The following is an 11,328-nucleotide window of genomic DNA, read 5'->3' as shown; positions in this document are numbered from 1 at the left end:
CCGCTCGATCTGTCTAGAACGCCTACTGTATATGAGAGTCTCAGGGCGCTGAATAGTGCAGGCACGGTCTCTAACATTTCGGTGGAATCTGTCTACCAAACTACACGGTGTCATATCACATAGTTTAGTTCTCTGTGGAAGGTCCTCTGCTCGGAACCCCTCTCCAGGAACGCTAGACGGAAACCAGATCAAGGTAGATAACATAGCTTGTAAGAAGCCGGCACAGCTCAGTCGGTATAGCGACAGGCTACGGGCTGGACGACAGGGGTCGATTCCCGACAGGGACAGGAGATTTTTCTCGTCATTACAGGGGCCAGACACTTTGTGCGCCCCATGCAGTCTCCTACCCAGTGGGTAGCGGCGGCTCGTCCCCCGAGATTAAAGCAGTAGGGGCGTGAACCTGGACCACTCACCTTCATCTACTGCCGAGGTCAAGAATGTTGACGCTGTATCTACACTCCCTCAAACGCCATCATAGAATAGTGCTTAATTACGTTAATGAAGCACAGGGCAGCTGTACAAGCTTGTAATGTGAATTACAGTGCTGTAAACTTGCCACAGGTTGTTTGTTAAACTTTCCGCATATCCAGTTTCTATTAGGAAACACTGCACATGTGCGCCAAATTTGTATACTCGTAAAATTCCCCTCAAGTTAAGAAGTCATTGACCTGGTAATATCATTCCTTCATAATTCTCAGCAGTGTAGGGAGTGCGTTTATTTTTCATTTTCGCTCATGCCAGAGGTCTTTTAGTGCGACTGTAGCAACGATGTTTTCCTGTCCGGGGGAGATCATGGTTTCATTGATGACGTCACTTGGCTTTCCTTTTATGGGGCCACGGGCGTCGTTCCAGGGAAGTCCTCCCGCCTCGCGAGCGTCCAGGAATAGCGCCTCTGCACTGTACGTATGCATACGTTTGGACCTGCTGATCTGCCTCACACGCTTGCGGTCTTACATTGCTTCAAAATGTAGGATGGGATAATATTTTAAACGTACCTGTAATCAATACAATCGGCCTCACAGCGCCCTACTGTGAGTCACATGTGTCAATATGACATCAACATAACGTCTTATATGCTTTGGTATTTTCAATATTTTTCAAAGGCGAGCCCACATCCATTGCGTAAAAATGTATGGAAGCCGTGCCACATCTCCAAGATATTCTGACGAGCAGGGATTAGAAAGGGAAGTTGACTTTGTTAAGAAGAACGCAGTTACATACAAATTCCTGTATTTCAGACATTGAAACAACCCAAGCACACAATAGAAACTGCTGGAATTCGGTGATTCATTTCCATGCAGAATTTCTGTTATAGGTCTTTTGACGTTTGTAGTATAAAAGTTGTTTAACATAAGCTCAGATATTTTAACACATTCTTATTGGGGGTTTTTCAACATTTTTCCCTCATTTGGAAATAAATATTGTTTGACAAAGGCAACATATTTTTGCGCCGAAAATCGCCATCGGATTTGTGCTTCGTGTTCAATATGTTGACCTGAAAACCGGCTCTACTGACGTGAGATTTTTGTGGTTTTCCTCAGATTCTTCAGGCAAATACCTGTATAGTACTGTACCTCATATTAGGTCACGACCGCTTCCTGCCACATCTCGTGCATATCATTCTTCACTAATTTTATTGTCATTCAGTGATATATGTTCTTAGGAATTGGAGGCGTCGTTACATAGACTGCGAATAAATACAGTAACACATTTTAATCGTTTCTTGCATCCTGTTGTGTGTTTAATTAATAGTAGAGTGAATTTACCGACTACACAACACGTTTTTATTATCATTACATGTTTCGACCTCAAGAGATCATCCTCAGGTGACCGCGTGTAATTATACAGCCCTGTTCATACACCTGAGGATGACCTCTTAAGGTCGAAACGTGTAGTGATAATACAAAACGTGTTGTGTAGTCGGTAAATTCACTCTACTATTACAGTAACACATTTTCAGCACATTGCACTCAAATGCACTTTCACTTTAACATGTCTAAAATTGCTGTCAAATGCGTAGTATGCCTGCTTCGCATTTGGGAGGTCCCCTGTTCAAATCTGGACCTGAAAATTGGCAACCTTGTATAGAAACTTTAATTTCCTGGATATAACAAGCTCTCTGGTATGACAATTACGATTCCCACCATATGCTGGAAATCTATTAATTTTCTAATGATGTTACGATATACTTCACTATTTCATGATGACGCGCTCTCAGTAATGTTTCAAACAATCTTACTAACCTAATATGTATGTATACCCAGTGACCCATCGTGTTTCAACTCCAGTTTAATAAACGAATATTAGTCTTGTAGACCCAAAATAAAAATCAACATTTTAAAAAGAAAGGGTAGAAGAAAAAATATAAAATCCGCAAGCGAAGAGACCGGTAAAACCGGTTCTCACGGTCTCTTCGCTTGCGGATTTCTTATATTTTTTCTTCTACCCTGAAGATGGAGGCGATACGTTCCTCCGAAACGTCGGTTAACACCACATATACACGGTGCCAAATCCCAGAAGACTGCTTTCTTCACAGTCACCGCCGTGAAAGCCTCAAATCTTACAACATTTTAAAACTTCAGAAACATGATGTAACATGATTATTCCTGAAATAATATTAAACAAATAAAGATGGTAATTAGACGCACGCCTTGTTAATTCACTGGCGTTTATTCGAGGTTTTGTGTCTGTATTCCTCCTTTTAGTGTTCTCACTCACGGGACTGAGCCCTTCTTGAGAAGCCGCCAATTGTGCAGCTACTCGAGAAGCTCACAGCATTTTATGGAACCCGAAGGTTAATTTCGGTGTTTAGAAGAGCCCTGCACTGGTCCCTATCTTGAGCTAGATCAATCCAATCCATACCATCCCATCTTATCTAAGATCCATTTCCATATTGTTCGCCCACCTACGTCTTGGTCTTCCTAGTGGTGCCTTTCCTTCTGGCTTTCCCACCAGTGTCCTATATGCATTCCTCTTCTCCCTCACTCGTGCTGAATGCCTTGCCCACCTCATTCTCCTTGATAATCTTAATTATACTTGGAGACGAGTACAAGTTATGAAGCTCGTCATTATGCAGTTTTACTACGTTCTAATTCTTTTCTAACTCTACAACTTAGAAATATTATTTAAGGAGTGTCGTGGCCTCTTCTGTCAGGCATTATATGTTGTCGGGTGTCGTTGTGCCACCTGTGAAGGAAACCGCAGATAATGACGGCTAATTGCTACAAGCATCTGTCACCTCTTTTACTGCGAGGGCTGGCAGGTGGCCGCTTTCATGTCACGAAGAAACGTATAAACCGTGTTCGCTTAAGATAAGAGAACTGTAAGTGTATATCATTTTCATAGGCTAAAGCGAGATATTAGTAGCATTTCAAGCCTACTTACTCTTTAGAAGATAACTTCCAATAGGCGTCCTTTATTCGTGCGTAATGAAAGCCGTATGCCGTACTCTGTCGTGTTCAAATCTTGTGCCCTTTAAAATAGCGTTATTTGGATCCCCATGTAACAGAAGGTTGAAGGAGGTTAAGAGAGAGAATTATAATAATATATAAGGGGAAACCCCGTGGTTTATACTGGTCGCCTTCTGTAGTTTGGGAAGTGGTACAAGAGAGAAGTGATCTGAAGGCGCCCAGAACAGTCAAGACAGATTCCCCGTGGGAATCGGAAACAAGACTCGCTGTGCTGGCGAGGACCAGCAGCAATTTAGCAGTCAGTCAAGAAAGTGAATCATAGAAGGCATAGATGGCCTGTGCGGCTGGATGGGATGGATGAGACGGGCAGTGAATGCAGAATTTTAGCGAGGAAACCTCTTTGGAAACATCCACTTTGAAACCCGAAAAGGAGATAGTAGAATAATATAAAACGAAGCTTGTGGAATTTGCCTTTCAGGATGGGAGATGGACGTAATGAGCTCAAGATTGAGTCTAGTAGCAGGTTTCGGTGTTACTATAGTATTAGTTTCGTGTTAGTCCCATGCTGATCAATAGGCCTGTTATGAGACTGGGCCACAGCAACAAATTTGGAGATTAAGATGAATGTTTTTTTTCCGTTCCGCATGAAATGTGTTTGGGAAAACTCTTTGCAGAAAGGACACTTGAGAGGCTTTGGCATACATGGGAGAGTGATAAATGTGTGCTAAACCAATTAAACACTAAGCCATGAAGGGGTATGGGGAGTGGATGTATAGATCCACATTTTCTTTGCCTCGGCACTACTTGGAGGTGAGTGGGCAGCTTCACGTCCCGGCCGCTTTATCCCCGGGAAAGAGCACCCGGTACCCATTGGATATTAGGCTTGGTGGGCCCCAGAGCCGGTCTGCACGACATGAAGAAGTGAAAATTCTTGCCCTCACCGGTACTCGAACTTGGTCATCCAGCCCGTGGCCAGTCGCTATACCGACTGACCTATCCCGGCTCACAGATGGGGAAGTGATATTAATATAATTGTCTCTTTTTTTTGTTTCTTGTTGGTCATTTTGCAACGGTAATATTTGCTGGACTATATAGGGTGGAATGGTAAGATTGCAGATGAACGTGAAAGGATTTAAAGGAATCCGGCATAACCTAATCGAGGTACAGTCCCGGAATTACTCTGGAAGACCGAGAAAAATCACCTCAAACCTCAGTACAGCAGGGGTCGCGGTCGAGATATATCGAACAAGGCTAGCACCTCCCGAATGCAAACAAATAGTGTTTGGCGAAATCCTGTTATGGTAATAGTATTTCTCTTGCGCTAGGTCAAGATAGTAGCCAGGGACCGGCCTTTGTTGCGTTGAACTTTGTACCTTTCTTCTAGTTGTCCTACACACATTTCGGTCCCTATACCGAGTAAAGCTTGAAGCCATATATGTCCATGGCTGTATCGTTTTTAGGCAACAATCAAGATTAAAGATTATGAAGGAATAGGGAAAAGGAGAAGGGGGAGGGAACTGTGAAGACGAAGAGAATGGGGAAGCAAAACGAGAGGCTGAACAAAGAGCAAAAAAAATTAAAAAAAATTACATTACTTCGAGGTCTGCACTTGTTAAAACTAGCACTCCACAAAGCCAACTGACTTTTTTTTTTTGGTCATGACTTGGGTTCGAAAAGGTCATCTGGTTCATAACTTGTTAAGTAAACCCATGAATAAAAGAATCATAACCCAGAACTTTTTCTTACCAGTTCTTTATAATTTCGCTTATTTTTGGAACGTTTGTTTGTTGTATACGAACTGCATTGTGTGAATGTTTGCTGCAGGTGAATGGCGGAAGTCCGGCGGAGAAGGCAGGCCTGCAGGCGGGTGATGCAGTCATCAGGGTTAATGATGTGGAGCTGTTCAACCTTAGGCACAAGGAAGCACAGGATAACATTGTTAAGGCTGGCAACAATTTCGAACTCACTGTTCAGAGGTGAGTATTGTCATTCTTTTTCTGTCCACTCTCAGAGTAGTCTGTCAGAACTTCAGACATGTCAGCACAGCTGGAATTTACGATAAGAGCTAAGTGCGCCTTTGTTTAGTGTTGTGTGGCGGAACTTATCTTGTCCTGTCAAGGCCATTTTCCCTTATAGGCTTCCCCCTTTCAAACTGTAGACTCTGCAAGTTCAGGAAAAGACAGCAGATCTTACGGCCTGGTTTTTGTGGTTCAGGCACTCATAACTAAAAAAACTGCACGGAGTTTAGCCCTTCTTGGGAAGCTGCCAGTTGTGCAGCTACTCAAGAACTTCCCAGCATTTTGTGGAACCCGAAGATTCATTACCGTGTTCACATGAGACCTCTACTGGTCCCTATCCTGAGTCAGATCAATCCAGTCCATACCATCCCAACCATCTTAAGATTCATTTTAATATTATCCACCCATATACGTCCTAGTCTTCCTAATGGTCTCCTTCCTTCTGGGTTTCCCACCACTATCCTCTATGCATTCCTCTTCGTTCTCATTCGTGCTACATGCCCTACCAATCTCATTCTCTTTGACTTGATCATTCTAACTATACTTGGCGAAGAGCAGAAGTTATGAAGCTCCTAATTATGTAGTTCTCTCCAACCTCCTGTCGTTTCATGTCTCTTCGGTCCAGATACGAGGGTCAGTCATAAAGTTCCAGAAATAGTGGTATAGCACTCTAATGGTAGGACATATGGCAACGCTTACTTAATCACCTTCAAAGTAGGACCCTTGCGCGCACACACACACTTGCTCCATTGATCCTGCCATTGTTGGAAGCTGCGGTGGAAAGCTTCTTTTGGAATCTTCCGGAACTCAGCCGTCGCATTCAATTTGATGTCCTCCATGGGTGCGAAATGTGTCCCCTTGAGGCCAATTTTCGGAGTAGGGAACAGCCAAAAGTCACTCGGAGCGAGATCCGGAGAGTACGGTGGTTGAGTGATGACAGGAATGTTTTTCTCGGCGAGGAATTGCTGCACAACAAGCGATGTGTGGCTCGGTGCGTTATGGTGATGCAGAAACCGCTGTCCCTGCCACTTACCGCGCAACCTCTGCAAAGCTTGCACGTAGAAATGGCCAGTAACAGTCTGTCCAGGCAGTACGAACTCATGGTACACCAAACCGTCGATGTCAAACAATTCTATGAGCATCACTTTGTCTTTGGATCTGGCGTGATTTTTTTGGCCGGGGAGACGACGCCGTGTGCCACTCTGATGACTGCATCTTCGTCTCCGGGTCATAGGCGAACACCAGTGACGATCTTTTTGAGAAACGTCGGGTTCTGCATACTTTTGTCAAAACAGATCGCCAGCGACCATCATGCGACATTCCGACTGATCCGTGGTCAGCTGCCACGGAATAAACTTCGCACTGACGCGTCTCATCATCAAATCATCGGACAAAATGGCATGAATGGATCCGTGAGAGATACCAACTTCTTGCTCCAACTCCGCGATGGTCATTCTTCGATCACATCGAATCAGTTGTTGCACTTTTCCAATCATTTCTTCGGTTCTGGATGTCGAAGGTCTTCCGCTGCGTTGGTCATCCTCTAGCGTCTCCTGCCCATTCTTAAACTGGGAAAACCAGTCGTAAGCTGCGGATTTCTTTAGTGCAGTATCACCGTAAACTTGCTGCAGGGCCGATTGCGTCTCTGAAGCAGATTTTCCCAATTTGCACATGAACTTGATGTTCGCACGCTGTTCGAACTGCGATATTGCCCCCAGTGACCAATACTCACGTCTAATTCAAACGGAACAGTAACGACACTGCACACTGAAACCTGTCCAGACCTGTTGCGCCTGCGAGCAGACATGCTGGGTTCCCCACCACAGCAGCGTGCGCGCTATCTTATCGCTCGTCCTCCGTCTGCAGGGGAATTCCGGGAACTTTTTCACTGTCCTACGTATTCTCTTCAGCACCCTGTTCTCAAGCACTCATAGTCTTATGTTCCTCTCTTGATGTCAGAGACGAAGCTTCACACTCATACAGAACCACAGGCAAAATTATATTAAACCAGATTTATTGATTACATAATAAGGATGATAGTGTCCTTGACTAGACAATACAGATTTTGCATACTATTGCATCTGTATGACCTCCAGATAAGACAGCAAACAATATATTGTGAACGTAGTACATATCAGTTAGTAGCAATTCACGGCTATATGTGGCTCGTTGGTGGCTCCACCTAATCGTGGTGAGGGGGTTTGAGTATGCCAATGACCCTGAGAGCTATACCAGCGGTAGCGTAGCTACTGGCAGGGCCTCCCTTGCTGGACAGGTCAAAGGGTAGGCATCAGACGAAGAGAGACACCAAAAACTGATGCCGGAAGCAGCGTCATCAGCAGCGACTTGAAGCACAGAGTAAATAATGCTCGAGATGGTTCAAGTTCGTATAGCAACAGGCGTGACCAGAGTGGTTTGAACGGCTGTTGTACTGCGATGTGGAAAGCAAATGGAAAAACTACCACATTATCACTTTTCCTGGATAGTCTCTTTCCAAAACCAGAGATACCATGTATGCGAGATATTTCATTTGAAGGAGAAAGCTCTAGATCGCATCAAGTGGAGGAACTGTTTTGGAAGAGACTGTGGACCTGTCGTCTTGACAGATTACTGATGAATGAATGTATGTATTGCCTCCCCAAAAGCTAGTTGAATTAATAACAGTTCCCTATTCATATGCCGGACTGCTTTTATAGTGGACGCTACATATGAATGCATGTAAACGTAATGGAAGAAGTGCATGCGGAAATCGCTACTGCATTCTACAGCCAGCTTGAATTTGTCCAATGGCGTATCCTTACCTTACTTACTTACTCAAGGAGCTGAGCCATTCTGGAGGAGCCGCCAATTCTGCAGCTACTCAAGAATTTCCCAGCATTTTATGGAACCCGAAGGTTCATCACCGTGTTCACAAGAGCCCTCCACCGGTCCCTATCCAGAGCCAGATCTATGTAATCCATACCATCCCATCCTATCTCTCTAAGATCCATTCTAATATTGGCCACCCACTTACGCCTTGGTCTTCCCTGTGGTCTCTTTCCTTCTGGCTTTCCCACCAATATTCTATACGCATTCCTCGTCTCCCCCATTCGTGCTACATGACCTGTCCACCTCATCCTCCTTGACTTGATCATTCTGATTATACTTGGAGAAGACTACAAGTTATGAAGCTTCTCATTATGCAGTTTTCTCCAACCTCCTGTCACTTCATCCCTCTTCGGTCCAAATTGGCGTATCCTTACCTAATATTAATAATTTTTTAAAGTTTAAGTTTCAGTTGTATCATTCGTCCCTGTATCCGCCGAGAAGCTGACAGCTTCATTAAGTAAACCATAAATTAATAAATGAACAAACAAACAGATAAATAAATGTCGCTTTAAATGAAAGAAAAAATTATTCTACTTGGAGTGCAATAAACATAAGGGGGACCACTTCGTGTGTGATACCACTGCCCTGTATCAGCTTTTGTACAGTTTCTGCAGCAGTACTGAAATATGAAATAACAAAGAACACATTTAGGAACTCCTTTCTTGTTTATTTTCGGGATTGACGACAAAAACCTAGTTTCACTCGAGGGTCGCAAGATTAAAACATCGTTCTGTCCGACAAAGGAATGGATAGCCGCGGCTCTAGATAACGTACGTATTTATCATTCCACTACGTGATATAGTGGCTATTTATTCTGTCAGGACAATACGCAATCTCGGGTCATGCATGTCCACTGCATCGTGATGGCCCCTGGACTCGTCGCCATATTTTCATCATGAACAGCCGTAACTAAAAGACACGTTTATTAAACTCTCTTCTAGTACTCATGGTCTGATACCCAGAATAACTTATTCCGATGGAACAGACTGACTTGAGATGAAGAGTGTTTAAGAAGAAAGCCGTCTTTTGGGATGTGGCGCCGTGTAGAAATTGTGTTAACCGACGTTTCGGAGGAACGTATCGCCTCCATCTTCAGGGTAGAAGACAAGAAGAAATCCTCCGAAACGTCGGTTAACACAATTTCTACACGGCGCCACATCCCAGAAGACGGTTTTCTTCATAGTCACTACCGTGAAAACCTCAAATCTTACAAGAGTGTTTAAGTTTCACGAATAAGAAACCATTGCTAGTGTTAAAAAATATATTTTTATTTGGTTTACCCCCGCGCCAGAGAGTTAATTCAGAATAATAAAAGTTGAAGCCTGCAGTTGAAGGACATTGTTAAATAGTTAACAATGCCAAACCGACCAGAAAAATTGTTTCAGTATGTATCGTATACCGCGATCAAACTGTTATATTTCAAAATAATGAATATCAGTATTAAACTGTGTTTTAAGAATGTAAAATAATAAAACATATTTGTGATACACTGCGAACATTTCTGAGTCTTGCTTTAAACTGGGAAGTTATTTACTTCCACTCTGTAGAAAGATTGGCAGATGCAAAGATCGCGAGAGACGACACACCACGCAGTGTTTGTTTTTGTACTGTTGAACTCCAGGGATATGGTCCAAACCTTAGACTTACCGGCGTGAAGAAGTGACGAAATCTAGATACAGAGAGACTGCTTTCAGGTGTAAAGGATCGGATCTGTTTTGTTTTCAGTACACGTGATCAAATCTTAGCAACAACCCTGCGTATCACTGACAAGATTTTAAAATTCTCACCTTCGGTAAGATGAAATTCGGGCTCCGGAAAATTCAGCCATTGGCGTTCAGGATGTATCCTAAAGCGCTGTACGCAGATGTTATTGCCGGAGTACAGCAGTCACGGTGGCAAAAGCAAGTAACTTTATTATCGTGTTATGCTCTTGCATAACTTTCGTATCCCTGACTTTTTAAATGTATTTCGCTATTGATTTCCCTCGTCCTAGTTTTATAAAAACGCGAAATTCGATTGTTCTAGACCGTCTTTTCGGCCAAATGTAATGTTAGAATGTCAGATATCATGTTAATTGTGATATTTTATTTATTATGTAAGACTGATAAGGACAACTTGTAGTTTACATGCTATTTTCGAAAGAAAAAAGAAGACGTTAAAATGTACAGTGTTATTCTAAATTATTTTCGCGGTTTTCATGGCCTATGCTTTTGAAGTCCGAAATAACATAATAAAACCGCTTACGGAATATGAAGTGTAACACAAAAAGTTTTATTTGGCAACGCTGTACTCGCCGTATTGATGTCTGGGTCGAAAATATGACGTCATACCTCAAAATTGCGACTGTTCAAGAGAAAGCACTGTGCGTACTTTAGTGTTTCGAAGCAAACCCCTACGATAATTTAGAATCATTCTGTATATTTCTCATTGGTATACAGGGTGTTTCACGACTTTAGGGTATAAGTGCAGGAGGTGATTTCCTAGGTCTCTGTGATCAAAAAAGTTCATATAAACATGTGTCCGATTTTGGACGGTTACGGAGTTATGACCGTTTTTTCATTCCCGTACACGCCCTCGCGTGAACCGCGTCTGTCATCTGGCAGGTCGCTGTTTTTAGCCAGCTACAGACAGAGCGTTCTCGTTATCTCGACACTTGAGAGCTACCTAAGGCGTGGTGGGTTGGTATGTCCGGCGCGGTTCACAACCGAGCGGCAGCCTGTGTTGCGGCCGGCGGTGGCATTTTCGAAAATCAGCTTTAAACACCAATAAATTCAAATTAAAGGTAATATCACGAAGCTAACTTTACATTCATACTTTAAATATATCATGTATTATGCTGGTTTATTATTTTGTTCCGTTTATTGTCAGTAATCGTTACCTTCTATTCTGAGTTTAAAACGGTCATAACTCCGTAACCGTCCAAAATCGGACACATGTTTATATGAACGTTTTTGATAAAAAAAGATCTAGGAAGTCACCTCCTGCAGTTATGCCCTAAAGTCGTGAAACACCCTGTATATGCTGAAACAAGA

The 11,328-nt window shown here is 43.1% G+C and overlaps 1 protein-coding gene across 8 annotated transcripts in view; it reads left to right on the top strand.

Moving 5' to 3' along the window:
* LOC111871362 (PDZ and LIM domain protein Zasp) overlaps positions 1-11,328 on the top strand; it is a 162,408-nt gene that overhangs the window by 60,105 nt on the left and 90,975 nt on the right. For all 8 annotated transcript variants that reach the window (XM_023864429.1, XM_023864425.1, XM_023864426.1 and 5 more), the window contains exon 2: positions 5,235-5,386. In XM_023864429.1, coding sequence (XP_023720197.1) covers positions 5,235-5,386 — 152 coding nt within the window. The remainder of the gene's footprint in view (positions 1-5,234; positions 5,387-11,328) is intronic.

The sequence above is a fragment of the Cryptotermes secundus genome, unplaced genomic scaffold (assembly GCF_002891405.2).
Source record: "Cryptotermes secundus unplaced genomic scaffold, Csec_1.0 scaffold122, whole genome shotgun sequence".
Taxonomy (NCBI): domain Eukaryota; kingdom Metazoa; phylum Arthropoda; class Insecta; order Blattodea; family Kalotermitidae; genus Cryptotermes; species Cryptotermes secundus.
This window is presented reverse-complemented; position numbering and strand designations above follow the sequence as displayed.